The sequence below is a fragment of the Spea bombifrons genome, chromosome 3 (assembly GCF_027358695.1).
Source record: "Spea bombifrons isolate aSpeBom1 chromosome 3, aSpeBom1.2.pri, whole genome shotgun sequence".
NCBI lineage: Eukaryota > Metazoa > Chordata > Amphibia > Anura > Pelobatidae > Spea > Spea bombifrons.
The window spans coordinates 9,561,049-9,580,288 of NC_071089.1; the positions used below are offsets into that span (position 1 = coordinate 9,561,049).

The window sequence follows — 19,240 nt, forward strand, 5'->3', positions numbered from 1 at the left end:
CTCATTACAACACCGGAAACTATGCTTGGCTCGGCCCCTCGACAAGCCACCAATCAGAGAGCTTTAGACAATCGTAATATTCAAGCGGAAGCTGCCCTTTAAATACAGAGCGACCGAACGCACACAGAGCGCTAAACACTAGAGACTGACAAACAACTCACACGAATGGACTTCTGAGGTTTATGTGAACTGTAAGGCAACGTCCATTTTATCGGAGATCAAAATCAAACGTGTCCTATGCAGTTGAGCTCCACAAACATGGCTCCTTAATCAGAACTACGGATAGGATGCGATGATCGCCCTCTCCCTCTCTTGTGTTTTGATTTATGTGACCTTATTATTCCACATAGCCGCCCAAGACCCGGAAGTTGTATTCCAGGGGTGGTGTACGGTTATCAGTGAGAGTGAAACGAAAGGGTTTGAGGCTAGTGTTCATTAGAACCCCCCCCTGTGTTAGGTATTGGTTGGGGAGGACGTGCAGCTGAAGGGTGAGAAAGGCCAAAACCAGAATGTTTATATGTGCACGGTGTGTGTGACATGACACCTGTCAAATTCTGCTCATTGCATTGATGTGAGTCTTTTTGTAACGGGAATTGAATAGTTTACTGTGACCATAATGAATGGGCAGCCACTTTCCAGAATGATCCACAGATGAGAAGAGGAATTGGTGGTTGCTGTAGGGAGTATGTGGGAGTCGCATTGGCTGGCTGTGATAGGAGTGCTCTGCATTATCCGGCAGGACTCCCCGGTAGTGATTTAGTGTTTGGGTTGCGTGTAGCGTGTAAATGGCAGTCAGAAAGGGATATAGCGCTCTGATGGTCTTTCTCTGGCGGTAGCGGGACAGTATGATCTCCCATAGAGACAGAGGGGATCTGGCGCGGTTTTACACGGTCACTGATCCTAGAAGACACCAGAAGGGTTTCACCATATATAAAGTCACAGCCAGGGTAAGTCACTGTTTACCGTGTGGGGTGAAAGGACGATACTCTGGATTTTGGAACTAAATGGGAGGAATGTGGAGTATTTGGAATGGTTTCTTCCATGTTTCTTCATTACGTGCAGCGCCGATAAAAGTCCTGCGGTAAGAAAAATGGCGAGAGTTCCAATATTCTACCGGTTACGGCGATGCGTCCGCGCCTTGGTCCACGGGAGGTGGTGATTATTTGAGAAGTTTGCCTGGGGCGCCGTTAGCACGGAGCCTTTCATTGGACAAGTCAATGGCAGATCTCTCATTCTGTACATCATACTGAGTGTAGGTTATGCTAAAGCGACAGTCCAGCCGCTGTATTCGCTTAATAAGTATGATAGCGGAGTGGTTTCTTACTTAAAATGTACAGTATCTGTGATCCACCTTGTACATGCATGGAGGGATTCGGCAGCCCCCAGCTATATGGCTTGCGGGAGATGTGTTTTGCACATCTCTTTCCATGCAATATCATCACCGCCAGTCAGTTTCTGCTCTGGTTTGGCAGGGGTTGTACCCGGGGTGTGTGGGGTCTAATGAGATGGTGTTAAGCTACAACTAAAAGGGGCACCCAGCCGTTATATGCACTTTAATGCGTCTGATAACTGTGTTAGGGATTTACATTGTTATCTGTGTAGCCCTCCATGTGCATGCTTGGGATGCAGCCCCTTTTAATTTTAATGGAACGCTTTACTACGACTCATTGGCTGCTTCCAGCAAGAGGGCAGACAAAGGGGCAAATACATGTGGGGTGAATCCCCCCCGGGGCATTTACAAAGGGGACATCACAAAGAAACCACTCGGCTATCATGCGCATATGATGGCTGGGGTGTCCCTTTAATAAATTGCTCCCTGAACCCAGTGATTTGACCCAAAGAGATGGTGTTTTAAAGATAAGATTTAAAGACCTGGATGCACACCGTTTAATAACGGATTTCTAAAACTAATAATTAGGCGGTCCGATTATTTCTTAGCGGGATGCTCACCTTTGGGGCGTACGATAAGATTGCCCTCCATGGGAAGTTAGGTATGTTGTGTTCCGGCTTAGTTTAGATGCCATACAAAAGAGAAATGATATTTGCCGTTTCCCTCTGGTCCCATCTGTTGTAGTAACACAATTAGAATGTGTATATCTAGTCTGATGCAACACAAGTGCTGCGGATAAAACCTATAATAAAATGAAGTCTCCCTAATTAACCCCCAGACAGAGCTTTCCCCAGAAGGCTGTGCCAAGCAGGTGTCACGTACTTGGTGTTAAAGGCAAATTGTGCGTCATATAAGATCATGCGTTGGAACAAATGGGGAAAAAATGACCTGTGTATGGCATTTAAGGGGTCAATACTCAAGAAAAGATGCTGTAGAACTTTTTTATTCAATTATTTAATGCAATAAAGTGACCTTAAATTTAGTAAACTTTTCTAAATATATAATCTGCAAATTCTTATCCTAATAGTTAACCCATTTTCCTGCCGCCCGCAGCTTGTTGCAGGTGCCATTTGTTTTATTTTTATGATACAGAGACGTCTTTCTATAAACCTCTGTGTGTCGCGTTTCGACTTCCAATTTTCTGCTCGCTGCCTTATTCATTTCTTTTATCTTTCTTTTTTTCTTTTTTTCTTTTTTCAGGTCGTGTCCCGAAAAAACCCTGAAGATGTCCAAGAGGTAACATTTATTAAAGGGAAATGTTCTCATTCCGGATTATTTATTATTATTATATCGTATACAGATATAATGAATCCTAATTCCCATACCTATATATTTCGAGATTATCATCTTTTCATATTCTTTTTGCTTTAGTAATAATAGAGAAAATCCTGGTTGTGCATGGTATTCGGACGCTGCCATCTTGCTGCTGCTTCGCCTTTATCCCCTTCAGGCCGGGGGTTTTGAAAACCCAAGAGCTAAAATATTTTTAGGCTCCCAATTACCTTCAGAATTAAATCTAAAGTCCTTGTACAAACATATAAGGCCCACCATAACACTGCCCCCTTAACACTGCTCCTCCATACATTTCTGCTCTCATAAACAAATACTCCTCTACTCTATACTTACGTTCTTCCCTCTTCCTTTTCCCGTCTACGAGATTTCACTCTATCTGCCCCCTATCTGCCCCCTATCTGCCCCCTATCTGCCCCCTATCTGCCCCCTATCTGCCCCCTATCTGCCCCCTATCTGCCCCATATCTCTGGAATCCACTTCCACCGAACCTTCAGCCTTCACCCTCCCTCCCAACATTCAAGAAACATCTCAAAACTCACTTCTTCAGAGAAGCCGCCCCATCTTAGCTGCTAGAACTTCCCTGTCACTGACAACCACCACACTACCTCTCACCCGTCTCTGTGCCTTATGTTTGTCACCCCATTTCCCTCTGGATTGTAAGCTTGTGGGCCGGGTTGTTTGTCAATTCTCGTCTTGTCAGACCCCCTGAATATATGTATTGTATTAAGCGCTGCGTAAAAGGTTGGCGCTATATGAAAAAGAGATAATTTTTCGATATGTTTCTTAAACCGGGATTCATCTTTTCCATGTTTGAAGCTGCTCAAATTATACAGCGTTCTGTTCAGGAGAAGTAGAGCCTTCTTTTAAAATCATAGAATTATTAGTAATAATGGAAGAAAAAATCGAATTATTCTTGCTAACATTTATCGTACTGTAGGTGCCGCAGCTGGACAATGACCTGATTTACTTTCAGCTGCATCTCCTGACTACATTCATACCCCGCATACGTAATTTTTATGTTCCAGAGGGCCACATGCATACTTTACATATTACCCCATATTACATATTTTTTAATACTATTGACTTAAGGGGCTTAGGAGTATTTTTAATATATGCTTTTCTTATAGTAGAAGAGCTAAGGGGCGTTTTTTTTTTTAGGAACATTTTTTTTATTTTTATTTTCAACCCCCCCCCTTTTTTTGAAAGGGGAGTAACTATTTTTCTCCCTCTCCTCCTCCTGACCTGTTTGTGCTGATCAAACTGTGATCAGCAAGCAGGGCTCCATAGTCCTGCATTGCTGAAAGACCCTGCGGAGCCTCTCCTGTCCTCAGCGGTGACACCTACCAGAAAGAAATGGCCGATCACGTGATCGACGCAGCTTGAATGGCGGTGTACCGGCCCCTGAAAAGACAAGATCAGCCGGCGATGCTGGCTTCAGCCGACAGGCAAGAGTCCAGACTGTCAATGGACAGCCTGATCTCCCGTGTAACGGTAGAGAGATGTCACTGCGACAAAGCCAGGACCTCCCGGTTTCTTGAACCCAATAATTATTACAAACCTTCTCATTTACTCTCCACATATATGTCCGAATGCCAATGAGATGAGTACGAACAAAATACGATGTGCAGCGTTATTGTTCAGCTGAAACTTTCCGTATGGAATGTCCAGAATATTTTGTTCCAAAGATGTCTAGACATATCACTGCAACTCGCTTATTATCCGCGACGCGCAAATACGTTTCTTTTTTTACAAATGGTTTTTCCTTTGTATTTTAAGCTGACGTGCCACTGTTACGTTTCTATGGTTTTATCTTCAGATCTTCATTTCAATATGTTTTTTTTCCCCAGATAGTTACTTGGAAGAGATACAGCGACTTTAAGAAACTACATAGAGATCTCTGGCAATTACACAAACTTCTCTTCAGACAGACCGAGCTGTTTCCGCCCTTCGCTAAAGCCAAGCTGTTTGGTAGGTGTTGTGTTTGCCTTGTCTTGTCTTTTTTTTCTGCCTCTAGGTTGTTTCTGGATAGGGATCAGCAGATGTATGGATCAAAACCTTTACATCTGCTGTCTCTGCCAGCATGCATGGCATCAGGGTGCAGCTTCACTGGAAAATAAATCATTTTCATATTATTTCTTCAGATGGGGTAACAGCAAGCAGGTAGAACAAACACATTTTAAGCATTTTGTTCGGCAAACTATATGTATTATCTCTTAACTGTTATTGCGGTGAATGCTGGCATGGTCCGGCTGATGCCTCCCCTCAAAGGGTTACCTGGCGGCGACCCTGTGAGAAAGCTAAAGAAACATCTCCGATGAATATCTAGAAGGAGGCTTTTCATATTTGTGGAAAAAACCCTCTTTATGGGTTATTTTTTATTACATTAAACAAACCTGAATGTAAAGGTTCTTACAGGTTCAAATAAACAATAAATGCCTGTACTGCCATTCAAAAGTTTGGGGTCACTTAGCCGTTTTTAGGGAAAACAAGGAATTTCTGGCTGTAACATAATTGCAAAAAGGTATTCTAACTGTCAATGAGCTTTTTAAACTTTGATTAGTGACCACAGCTTGCCACTGGAACACAGGAGTGATGGGAGTGATAAAGGGCCATTGGAACACAGGAGTGATGGCAGTGATAAAGGGCCACTGGAACACAGGAGTGATGGGAGTGATAAAGGGCCATTGGAACACAGGAGTGATGGGAATGATAAGGACCACTGGAACACAGGAGTGATGGGAGTGATAAAGAGCCACTGGAACATAGGAGTGATGGGAGTGATAAAGGGTCATTGGAACACAGGAGTGATGGGAGTGATAAAGGGTCATTGGAACACAGGAGTGATGGGAGTGATAAAGGGCCATTGGAACACAGGAGTGTCGGGAGTGATAAAGGGCCATTGGAACACAGGAGTGATGGGAGTGATAAAGGGCCATTGGAACACAGGAGTGATGGGCGTGATAAAGAGCCTCTGTACGTCTATGAAGAGATTCCATTAAAAATCAGCCGTTTCCAGCTACAATAGTCATTTACAACATTAACCCCGTCTGCGCTGGATTTCTGATCCATTTCATGTTATTTTAATGGGCAAAATTAGCTTTTCGGAAGTTTCTAAGTGACCCCAAGCTTTTGCGCACTAGTGTATTATACACTTTATATGTATACGCATGCGTATCATTTTCCCACGGGTTTGTATGTTGTGAAAGTGCGCTGAAAGTTTCAGCAAGCTTTTCTGTATGTTTTGCACATTGGATTTGCGCCTGCATTTCAAAGATTAAAAGATTATTATTGCAGACCGAAGCCTCAAAGAGAAACCGTAACCGCGGGTTTAATGTTTTTGTTTCAAAACATTGATTGCCCTCCTAAAACGACATGAAATGACTGATCATTTTGCGCCATGTTGATGAGCTTTGTATGAATTGTTAAATTTTAATGTACAGCAACTGGATAAAGTACTGAAAAGAGGGCCGTATAATATGAATATGATAAGCCGTTAACGTGCCGGATGTAGATCTCTGTGATGTTCCTATACCGTAACTTTCTGACATGTTTTAACACTTTAATAACTAATCAATCGCTTAACCAGGAAACGGCTTTTTCTAATTTGTAGGTTATAGTCCGTAAAGCCAAATACCTGCTTTTCTGTTACGGTGTTGTTTAGGTTTGTGTGCCTCTCGGGGCTGTCTTTTTATTTAGGGAATTCATGGAAATGGGGATTTTTTGCAATTAGGACTCTTTATATCGGATATAAAATCAAAAGGTCACTCAGTGCTATAAAAGTGGGCGGCTAGTTTTCTTATAATTATGTAATCATTTATAATAGCCAAGCCTATGTTTGATTCTCTGCTGCTTTAGATGTTGTTAAATGTTATTTAGTGCATTGTTTAAAATGTGCGTGTAAGGGAAGCGCCGGTGGAATTTATGACCTGAATTAAACTCTATAATAATAATAATAATATATTATTATTATTATTATTTTTTTTTTTTATTTTTTTTTTTATATACGGTAATATAATTTTAAAAAAACTATATATATAATTTTTTTTTTAATTATATTATATAACAAAAAATAAATAAAAAATAAAATAATAATGTATATATAATCTCTTGTGCTATTTCTTAGTATAGAAGATACACATGGCGACATGGTAAAGGTTTTGATGGAATGTACGTTGTACACTTTGAGTAAAGTGTGTTGTTTGAACCTTCCCTTTCTGCCCTTTTTATGTTGCCCGATCGTCGTTATCTTCTCCCTCCCTGTAAGGAAATGTTAGGAGAAGTGAACTCAGGACAGGAGAGGACGCTGGCTCTGCCGCATACATCGGTGTCTGTAGGTAAACACTTAAAGGAGAAGATATAAAAAATAGAAAGAAAATGGGCTTTAATAATGTAATTATTGGAAATTGGTGCTTTGATGAAACTTGAAAATGAAACTTGTCGCTGACTGTTCATGCGCGTTTGACCATCATAGCTGAACTCTGATGTATGGATCCTGGGTTTAGCACATTTACGTCGGTGCATATCCCCTATGCCAAGTTCGTGGTGGTCTGCATTGAGAGTATAGCTGGGTAGAATGCATTTGCTGCCTGTTGGGTGGCAGGGATTAGAGTCTGACTTTGGGACAGCATGTGTATTTAAAGGGACCGTTTACTCCTTAAGTACTTTAGTATACATTCTTCCAAAATGGGGGGAAAAAGAGCATATTTACTTGAGGTAGCCCTGCTGCAGCTGCCCTCACCCCCCATGGTCAACTTATTCTTGACGCTGATTGGCTTCAAGGAACCAATCGTTGTCGGAAAAGCTCTCCTATTAAAACCCGTGGGAAAGCTTTCGGTACAGGCACACAAGGGTCTGAACGGCGTTCTTTGAGCCAGCGATGGGGCTGACTGGCGGTGAATATAGCTCGTGCAAGGGGCATTTAGCTGGGGGTAGAAGTGATATGGGGGGGGAATTCTGCAGAACCCCCCTCCCCACAATGAAAGGAACACGGCGATATGTAAAGCGGCCACTCAGCATTAACGTGCATACGACGACTGAAGCGTCCCTCTAACGGACCCTGAAAGCTCTGCGGACCCCCCTGTCAGAGCGGCTGATTGGGGACTCGTGCCCCGTTCTACCGATTAACCGAATGAACAGCCTGTATATAAATTATGGAGCGAGCCGAGTCCTGTAGCCTTTCTGCAGCCGCAGATGTTCATGTAATAGACGGCATTAAACAGAATACATCTTCATTTCATTTCCACATGCCTCACTGTGTGACCTCTCAAAGGCGTTCCTGCTTGACATCAGGTATATTGTAAATTGGTCTCTGTACAGGTTTTGGATGCAGAGGATTAGCGAAGGAATCTACCCCAAGCCGTGTACGATCTCTAATACCTTTGAGATGTATAGGTCACCGGCGGGGTGCTGAGAATTGTGCTGTAATAAAAAAAGCACGCGCCTTCTTTAAGAAGTTTAGAAACTGGTCTTATAGCCTTAGAAACCAGTTCTCACTGATTGACCCATTATCTTGTTGCTATGGTGATAGCTGTAGCAAGTGCTAGGCTGAGACTGCATCATGCATAGTTAAATAGGTGGGATTTTGAACTATGCATTATGCAGGATTAACGCCGGCGATCGTGCAGTAAAAGGGTCACTGTGCCCTTCGTAACGCATTTGCGCTTGCAATTAAGTCTGGTGCATAAAATGTTTCAGCTACCCTGCAAGCTCATGGGTTTTTATTTTCTAATTTTTTATTGGGCTGACCTGTTACCCCCCCATCCCATCCATGGCGATGTCTGAGCATTTATGGCGCGTTTAAATTAAAATTCCGGGTAGATGTATTCTGTTTCTGTACAACGTAATCAGCCATCAGCCCGTCGGTTTCTGTTGCACCAGTGTGTCTTGAAGGGACAGTTTAATGTCCCCGACACCCTGCTATGGAAAAATGCATATCAAAGTAGTCTGAGTAACTTTATACATAAAGTATATTTTAATGTGTGTTTATATATATATTATATATATTTTAATGTCTGTTTTTTTTATATATATATATATATATATATATATTTATTATATATTTTTTGATGTGTGTTATATATATATATATTTATATATATTATATATATTTTAATATGTGTTATATTGTTCATTTTAATGTTATTGTTAATTTTTCACCGTCCTCTATTGTAACAGCTACAGAATCTGCTGGTCCTCTAGATAAAATGAAATATTAAGCCACATGTATATATAGATTGTAAGCTCCTTTGAGCCGGACCCTCCTCACCTGTTGTCTCAAAGTCAATTTGTTATGTTGCATACTACTTGTTATGTCCTGTCCATCCATTGTACAGCGCTACGGAATATGATGGCACATAAAACAATAAATAAATAAATAAATAAATGTATGTATAAAATTCCTTTGTAAATAACAGACTGTGTAGCCTGCACGGACCTGTAAGAACTCTCATCAGATATTTAGAAGGTAGTTGCATTTTCCTGGATTTGTGCCGGCCTCGTGTGATTTTTACCCTTTTGGTTGTGAAGACACACAGGGGTCGGTTCTCTGCCTGGGGAAAAGAATCCTTCGCCCTGGAGCGGCTCATCGTTGGTTTAGGGATTCTCCGCCGTGTTTGCTTAATGTATTTTGTTCCCACGCGCACTAAAAACAAAACGCCCGGAGTTTAAACCCAGAACACGAATGTTATTAGGAAAGCGATGCGATCTCGCCGTGTCGCCACATTGTTTTCCTTCTGAAAGCGTTGCTTACGCTGGGGTCTTTCCAGCCGGCCCGTAGGAAAGCCTCCGCAGGAGGTGCGGGTTGGAAGGCTGTGATAACGCGCCCCTTGTTATCAGTTCCTCGCTTGTGTCCATTACCGGTCAAATCCGAGCTCCACGTTACAGTATCTGTAGAACAACACATGCAAAAAATTATTATTTGTCCGTTTTAGTCTTGGGGGAATAATCCGCATGTTATTACAGGTTAATATAATTTTTTTTATAGGGCACCTATAGATTTGGCAGTGCCAGAACATGGGTCAATACCGTCCTCGTTAAAAATGTACGCATTATTAATCTGACCAAATGAATAACCTACTAAAATGTTTAAAAGGATTTTCATTTTTTATTTATTTTATTTTTATTTATGTCGGTTTAGCGTCATCCCAACCTAACATTGAATTTATTATTCTAATGCGATTTGGAGCTGTCATCTCCGCTTTCCTTCTGATTTCTGTGCCAGTTACTGACAAATATACAACGTATCAGACGGTCAGAAGAAAGGTCAGGTTCGTGATGGTAAATGTTACGCCGGCAATGCAATGGTTAATCAGAGATTTGCGTTTTTTAGATTTGTAATGGGGCACTCCAGGCGTCGTATCATATGATCGCTGAGGGGTCCTTTAAATCTTTGGTGCCCACCTTGCTAATGCATGGCGGGGGTTACGCATTCGCACTTTCATTGAGCCCCCCCCCCGCGATGTTGGCCGAACACTTCTCGCTATACGTGATCCACTGCCTGCCAATCAATGGATTGGGGTCTATTGAGAACTTTGCGTCTTATCCCTAAGGTAAGCACAATTATTCTTTAGTGCATTCATTGTTTGGGGGGCTTCCTGGGACGCTGGGCTGTCCCTTTAATTAATTTAAAAAAAAAAAAGGGACACCCTATCCTTGTCTATAGTATGGATTAAGATTCTGAATTGCTTCCCATTAAAATTCAACCAATTGCTCTTTGCTATAAAAATGCATCCTCGTTATTAGATATTATATTCTGTATCCTAATTAAATACATAGAATTCTAAGCGATCTCACTTATTTCCAGGTTCTAAGTAATTTTCCACCTCCCATCTGTTATATCTGTAATCTTGTCATATTCTTTTATAAAACAAGAAAAACTACGTCTTTGCTTTGGTCTAAGTTTTGGTTTGACAGAAGAATACACGCGATTAGCCAATATTCATTAAGTTACAACAAAGCAATATTCCGTATTCTGTTATACGGTTGCTTTTGTAATATAATTTCTTTACCGCAGGGATAATGGGAGGACTAGATGGGCCGAAAGGTTCTTATCTGCCGTGTTATTCTGTTTCTGTACAATGTTTCAGCCAGCAGGGGGCAGTGTTCTCTAGCAGAAAAGAATGTCACTGGCAATACACGCAGACTCTCCTAAATCAGCTAAATGATCATATTATGGTGTGAGCTCCTTTTTTCAGTAATTCCTCCTTATTTGCTTTGAAATTAAAGTATCCCAAACAGTGAAATACTACAGTGATGAGGTGCTGAATCTTTCACGCTGAAAAATATTTGACTTCTCTGTAAAACGTGGGTCCATGTATAAATCACAATTTGGAAATCAAGTCGGAATGGTGGAGCCATTTTTCAATTCAAAGTGGAGTAGTTTTACAAATTTTAAATGATTTTGTTACCCTGCGAACATGAAATTCAGTATATATATATATATATATAAGTATCATGCTTGAAATAAAAGTACAGCTTATTCAGTAAATAAACTAAATTTGCTTTTTAAAACTTTATTTTTTGTTGCAAATGAAACAATCTGTAGATGATAAGAACATTTCAGCTATACAAGTAATAAGTAATAGTAATAATTTTTTTTACTTTTGCTAACGTTGCTTTGAAAACTATAATCTTGGGGTGAACATGTTCATCTGGCGGAGTTTTCCATTCTCCTCTCCCCGGCCCTCTCCAATAAATCTTTGGAATCTTTGCGAACCTTCTGCTGTGGAAACAATGGTGGGTGGGGAGAGTCCTCCAACAAACCCGTATCTCCAGGTCGCATACAGCTACACATTGGTGGGGGCTTTAAGAGGAACCCCTACGCCTTTTTTCAAATATTCAGTTGAAATAAAATGCATTTCCAATGGCGTCCTCATCGAAGAATCGCTTGGCCTCATTGCGGTTTAACCCTTTCAGTGCCAGAGATCGAGGCCGTAAACTATGCATAAAATCGGCTTAAAGAGCCGGTCTAATGTCCCCGATAACCCATTATAGAAGAATGCATATTAAAGTACTTTATTAATAATTTAATAAGCATTCTTGGAAAAGGGATCTCACTTTGGGTGGAAGCTGCAGCTCTCTTGCATTTCCTACATGGAGTTGGCAGGAGGACGGGGAAAAAGCGCATGGGGAGGATTCTGTAGAGGCAAGGGAGGCACGGCTCTCAATACCAATCATGCTCCATAAAGGGAGCTGTATCTCCATAAACATCGGTCGGCCGCTATCATGCATACTTTCAATAAATAAATAATAATAATAATATATGTGGCATTTGGGAATTTTGCAGATCTTTCATTGAGATTAGCATAAAACAGCTTGATATCGCGATAAGGTCCAACTTTCTAACCAGTCTTTTGTGTTCCAGGGAGGTTTGATGAGGCCGTAATTGAAGAGAGGCGACAATGTGCCGAGGACTTACTCCAGTTTTCCGCTAACATCCCAGCGCTCTACAGCAGCAGTCAGTTTGAGGATTTCTTCAAGGTGATTTATCATGCTTTGTAAAGTTGTCCGATTGAAGTGTTTAATGATCCATGTCCCATTTTTAGCGTGACTTGTACGTTAGCTACGACTGTTGGGAGCAGTGGAGTCATCTGGAGGAATATCTGCACACACTTTCTGACACTTCAAACGACCAGAGGGACACTCGTTTTAGAAGATGAGGCTTTGATAAAACTTTTTTAGTGACTTTCCAAACTATTGCTAGCTACTTGTATATTCTGAGCTCCTAGAAAAGAGGAGCCAGCATGGGTCCTAGGAGGGACTGTGTCTCCTGAAGAAGGACACTGGGGAGGTGAAGTAAGACTGTCTAAAGTGTTTCACAATATTTTCTTACCCCTAGGGTGGAGAAGTGCATGATGGGTCAGATCTGATTGGTCCAGCTGAGCCATTTACAGATTTTACAGACAGTCTGTCTGACTGTAGCTCTGATGGTGAGTTCTTGTTCTTTCATCTGCTGTTTAGGTTTTTACTTGCAAGGCCTATGTGTCTGATATAGAATGAAATATAACCTTTCAGGCCGGGGGTGCGTTTCATATTTTTTTCATATATTTTTGGCATTTTTACCGTAATTCCCCTTTTGCATATTTGATGACCCTGCACAAATTATATATCATTTAGCTTAGGAGAAGTAGAGCCTTCTTTTAAAATCATAGTAATATATAAAACATTAGTGATAATGCATAAAATCTATGCTAAAATAAAAAAAAATGTTCTTTTATAATGTAAAGGCCACAGCTGAACAATGACCCAATTTATGTTCAGCAACATCCCCTGATATTACAGTCATACCACACATACATCTTTTTTATGTTTCAGAAGGCCACATCCATGCTTTACGTATTACCCCATATTATATGTATGTTTTAATACTTGGCTTAAGAGGTTTTGGGGTAGTGATTTTTGATTTTTTTTTTTACATATAGTGGAAGGGTTAAGGGGCTATTGTTTAGATTTTTCATTTATTTGTTTGTGCAGTATGGCTCGAGATCCCTTCTCATATTTTGCATATTTTTATGCCAGTGATGTCATGGTAATATGGCTTCCCCATCAATTTCAATTTATTAAAAATTTTCTTTCTTTAATTTTTTTTTTAATTTTAATTTTTTTTTGGAAGGGGAAGAAATTATTTTTCTCCCTCTCCTTCTCCTGATGTGTTTTGCGCTGATCACAATGTGATCAGCAAGCAGGGATCCATAACCTTACGTTGCCAATTGCATTTAGCCAGCAGGGGGAGCAGTGAGAGAGCCCAGCAGGGTCTAGAAAGGCCTTACCGACGCTCTCCTACTAGAAGTGAATTCTCAATTGCGTGATCGGTCATTCCTTGAACGATAGCGCTGTTACATGCGATCAGTCGGGAGGAAGCTGATTTAAGCCAACATGGGGAGTCCAAGCTGTCAATTGACAGACTCATCTCCGGTGCAAGAAAGGCAGGACGTACCTGTACATCCTAATGGGCTTATTGCCACAGGTCTTAAGGACGTACAGGTACGTCCTTAGGGGTTAAAATACAGCAGTGGTTTGGCAATAAGTAACAGTTGTACAAATATTAAGGTTAGACTTGGCTCCTGTCTTGCCGTATATCACCCCCAATAAGGGTGAACGTTAAACCTACCTTAAAAAATGTGTAATAAAATAGCTACCTAAACGGACAGGTACAATTTCCCCCCCTGGAACATTTGGTCATTTTTTAGTAATAGGGTGCAGTAAGTTACTGAACTGGTGCAAAAATAAATATCTGAAATTGCCTTGAAAATATCTTTTATTCCCTGTTTTCCTCTTGAAAGCCAGTGGGGTTGCTGATCCCTCCTGCTATGAAAGGGTTAATAAAGCTGACCATCTTAACAGTTGTTCACACCGGGCTGGAGGGCCAATGGTTAACCCTTCCCAATACAGATCATCTACCACTGTGAGGTTAATAGGCAGCGGGTGAGTGTGTCGGGAAGGATATATATATATCAGTGACCTCTTGGGGGCAGTGTTGCTCCCCTTTTGCAGCTGCAAAGCCTGTTGACGGCGAGTTTGAATGCATAAATATCTGGAATCGTGTCTAGTGTCGGAGTCTGTGAAACATCTGTGATTGAGAGATGCAAATTTTTAAATGTTAACAGTATTCAAGCTGTCCTACAAAACACTTGAAAAATGAATACCTGCTTTTTTCGCCCCTTTATTCCTTCCCTTAAGTGACAGTGCCAATTAAGTGTTGTGGCACTCGGGAGCATTGATTGCACATTCTACAGCTGTCAATAGTGACCCAAAACAATCTACAGAATGGGAATTAATCAACTGCTAATTTTTGCAGGGCTAGTAAAGCATTTTTTATGTATTTTTTTTTTTTTATTGTCCTATGTTTTTCGAGGGTATTATACTGCATGGCGGGGGGGGGGGTCGGGGGGAGCGGTGTCTGCGATTCGAAATATTCAAATAATTATTTTGAGTTGTTTGTACTTGTAGGATTTCCAGTGTTGGATTTCTGCTGGAAATCTATGGATGAACGAGATGAGGATATGGGATTATTGACTACAATGGGCCGTACACAAAAAAAAACCAAAAAAAAAACCTTGAGAATTAAGTATCAAAATTCCGTTTTCAGTTTGCTTTGGGTTGATCCTGCAATGGTTCCCAAAACTAAGAGCTATATATATACAAGCACATTTCTGGCTATAACATAATTGCAAAAAGGCTTTTCTAACCATCAATTAGCCTTTTAAACTTGGGCCATTGGAACACAGGAGTGATGGGAGTGATAAAGGGCCATTGGAACACAGGAGTGATGGGAGTGATTAAGGGCCATCGGAACACAGGAGTGATGGGAGTGATAAAGGGCCATTGGAACACAGGAGTGATGGGAGTGATAAAGGGCCATTGGAACACAGGAGTGATGGGAGTGATAAAGGGCCATTGGAACACAGGAGTGATGGGAGTGATAAAGGGCCTCTGTACTCCTATGAAGAGATTCCATTAACCCCGTAAATTTTCCCAATGCATGCACAAAGCTGTGGCTGTAAGGGATAGATTTCCCCCCTGATTCTATGCCTCTCAAAGAATTAGCATTCTTTTTTTGTTACTATATATAGACTGTTAACCCTTTCTGTTCTGCAAGAAGCGTTTAGGAACGTTGTCCGCTGCCTTGCTTAGCTACGAGTCTTTGAAAAGGTTAATGCAGATTCCGAGACCATCCAGAAGCTATCGGAAGAGTCCTTATTACTAATTAATCATATATTATTAAGAGAAGAAGGTCTGTGTAGTGCTTGAGATGTTCTTCTTTCAATCGGTTTTATCTTGGATTAGCCTCCGCTCGCTCACCTGTAACACAATAATAATTGTTACTTCCTCCCTTTTTCTCTGCTTTGGAAGCCAAACAAAGAATGACTTTGCCAAGCGTGCGAGCCAGAAGTATGTATTCATGAACGCAGCTGATGTATGGTTTCGCCGCTCTCACCGCGGGGAAGGTTTCTCTTTTTTTTTTTCCCCCGGATGATAATACAAGATGCCTGCGTGACAATCTCTTCTGACAAAGGTTAAAACTGTTGCATATTCATTTTTTTCAGCGCTGGCGCCGAAATCGCTTGACAAGCATTTAGAGGAATAAAGCAAGGTTCAGGTTCTGACAACTTGTCTTAAAATTTCAGCTCCTTCTATCTGTTGTAATGTAAAAACCTAAGAATATGAAGCTGTTCCATCTGCTTCCCTTTCTGTGAAAGCGTGTACATCGGTGTTATTCCAGAATATCCATCTATCTCATATACTCACCACGGAAGCTCCCCGTTTAAAGCAAGATTAATGTAAATGGGGACAAAAATGAAGGAGTCGAGGGTGGGTAGTTTGTGAGCACTTTGAAGCTGAATATTCTGCACTGAAGCTTGAATAGAAATATGATGTCATAGAAATACGATGGCATCAAGCGATCCTGCATCCAAGACAAGACCAAGGACCGATGGAGACCTGAGTCTCTACATCAGAGAAAAGGGGCAGCTAGACGGGGCTGAACGGGTCTGATCCGCCGTCGCATGTTACGTTTCTATTTGTCAAAGAGAGCTGTCACCATTCCAACCTTTAGTATGTTCATTCATGTACGGAAGACATGCAACGCTTGTGTTTTATGGTATAATTGTGTGTTATATTTATATTGTGCCCATAAATTGTGTGTTATAGATATTTAGTATAAAAGTTAAGCATGTGGAGGCTGAGATCGGAGGCAGTCTGTGGTAGAGACTGCATTGTCCTGTCCTTAAACTCTCTCCCGTTCCAGGCTTCTAGAACCAATCAGGGACAGAGGTGACGTTAAGTTTTCCATTGCAGGATATATACCGTATTGGCTCGTATATAGGCCGCACCCTAAAAGTTTTGTGCTTTTTTAACCCCTTCGAGACAAAGGCTGATTTTACTTTTTGTACCCTTTGTGACAATGGCCTTTTTAACATTTCTGCGCTGCTTGTGTTTAGCTGTAATTTTCTTCTTTCTCGTTTACTGAACCCACACACATTAGATATTGTTTTTTTCAGGACAAGAAGGGCTTTCTTTAGATGACATTGTTTTGATTGTATCATATTATTCACCATTAAAAAAATTATAAAATATGGTGAAAAATTTAGAAAAAAATGACTGTTTCTAACTTTTAGTTGAAAAATCTTTTACTCATCTATAAAAGGTAATGAAAAAACCTGCTAAATAGATTCTACTATTTGTCCTGAGTTTAGAAATACCCAATGTTTTTATGTTTTTTTGCTTTTTTCTACCCATTATGGGGCAATAAGTACAGGTAGCGTTTTGCTATTTCAAAGCCATTTTTTCCAAATCTGGTAATTCTTTCCCCCATGTGCCATTTCGGGTATCTTTGAAGCCGGCCAATGCAATTTACCCCATCAAGTCATATATTTTTGAAAACTAGACAGCCCAGGGTATTCCAAATGCTAGTATTTTAACTCTTTCCATGCACCATATCTACCACCAGTCTTTGTCAAACTTTATGGTAGTCATTTTTTTGCATTTGTTTTGTCATACACATTTTACTTCAGGTATGAATTAAAATGTTCTCGTTTATGTCACTATCACAAAACACCCCAATATGTGTTCAGCAACATCTCCTGAGCGCAGCGATACCCCACATGAATGATTTTGCCTGGCTGTTTGGGGGCAAAAGGGCCACATTTGGGGCATGCGCATTTTTCAATGTTGAACTTTGGCATTTGGGGATCCACTGCCCATGCCCTATTTGGTACATCTTTGAGCCGGGCCATTTCAGTGTGCCCAATAAACCCATATATTTTTGAAAACTAGACACCCCAGGGTATTTCAAATGCTAGTATTTTAACTCTTTCCATGCACCATATCTACCACCAGTCTTTGTCAAACTTTGTGGTAGTCATTTGTTTGCATTTGGTTTTCCACACACATTTTAATTCAGGTATGAATTAAAATGTTCTCGTATATGTCACTATCACAAAACACCCCAATATGTGTTCAGCAACATCTCCTGAGTACAGCGATACCTCACATGAATGATTTTGCCTGGCTGTTTTAGGGCAAAAGGGCCACATTTGGGGCATGCACATTTTTCAATGTTGAACTTTGGCATTTGGGATCCACTGCCCATGCCCTATTTGGTACATCTTTGAGCCAGGCCATTTCAGTGTGCCCAACAAAACCATATATTTTTCAAAACTAGACACCACAGGGTATTTTAAATGCTGGTATTTTAACTCTTTGCATGCACACATTTTACCACCAGCATTTTTGCAGTAGTATTTTTGTGTGTGTATTTTTCCCACACACACCTACTTTATGTATGAATTTACAGCTCCTGGTATATGCCGCTGTCGCACGACACCCCATAATGTGTTCAGCAACATCTCCTGAGTGCAGTGATACCCCACATGCATGGGTTTGTCATTTTTTGGGGAACTAAAAGGCCACATTTGGTACGTGTGCATTTTTCTAATTGGAAATTAGATGTGTGGCCATCCTTCCCCCCGTGTTAATTGGGACGTTGTTGAACCTGGCCCATTCAATTTACCCCATCAAATCATACATTTTTTAAAAGTAGACACCCCACGGGCATTTAATATGCCAGTATTTAAACTCTTTCCATGCGAGAATTGTTTTAAGCTAATATGCTAATTTTAGGACTTGCTCACAAAAATATATTTTTTATATATATATATTTTTTTTTTATAATTTTTTTTAAAAAAATTTTTAACATTTTTTTTCAACTTGGAGGTTCCCCTGATAGTGACATCAGTGGGAAATGATTTTTACATTTTACTGTTTTTTTACTATTTTTTTCTAATTATTATTAATTTTATTTTATTTTTTAATTTATTTTTACTAATCACACTGTGATTAGAAAGCTGGGCTCCATTGACTTGCATGGTGAATGCAGTACCTGTATTCAACCTGCAAGTGGAGCCAAAGTTCTCTAGATGGTCTGGACCATCTAGCGAATTTTTAAAATTTGTGGTTCCTGTTACAGGACGGCGGCCATCTTCCTTGATGGCGAAGATTGCCGGCAGCTGCGGCTGTGACCGCTCTCCGGAGCGGTCACAGCCCATCAAAAGGTTAGTGTTTGGTGTCGCTGGATGCCTCCTGATCGAGGCATTCCAGCGACACCATTTAAGTTTAGGAGGCGATCGTCGATCGCCTCCTAAACGCTTTTAAAACGGGCGTCCGCCGCCATACAAAGTATGGCGGATGTTGACGCCCCGTGGAGGGGCCAGAGATGGCCCCTTCGTGCCGATCGCGGCGTTGCTGAATGCCTCGAGGTCGAGGCATTCAGCAACGCTTTTTGGGTGCAGAAAGCGATAGTAGATCGCTTTCTGCACCCGTTTAAAGACGTGCCGGTCCTGGCACGTCAATTGTCGTAAAGCACATGCTTTTCCGTGCCGTGCCAGGACCGGCAATTGTCATTAAGGGGTTAAAGAAAAAGTTTTTTTTCTTTAAAAAACCACCAAAAAAACATGGTGCCACTCTGTCTCCCCCCCTGAGATATGCTGCCACTGTCCCCCCCCGATATATGCTGCCACTGCCCCCCCCGGGATATGCTGCCACTGTCCTTGTCCCCCCCCC

The 19,240-nt window shown here is 41.1% G+C and overlaps 1 protein-coding gene across 1 annotated transcript in view; it reads left to right on the plus strand.

Annotated features, from left to right (window-relative positions):
• Positions 1-256: 256 nt before the first annotated feature.
• Positions 257-19,240, plus strand: part of RPS6KC1 (ribosomal protein S6 kinase C1) — a 57,474-nt gene continuing 38,490 nt past the window's right edge. The window contains exons 1-5 of the mRNA XM_053459028.1: positions 257-947; positions 2,591-2,626; positions 4,531-4,651; positions 12,045-12,160; positions 12,519-12,609. Coding sequence (XP_053315003.1) covers positions 846-947; positions 2,591-2,626; positions 4,531-4,651; positions 12,045-12,160; positions 12,519-12,609 — 466 coding nt within the window. The 5' untranslated portion in view covers positions 257-845. The remainder of the gene's footprint in view (positions 948-2,590; positions 2,627-4,530; positions 4,652-12,044; positions 12,161-12,518; positions 12,610-19,240) is intronic.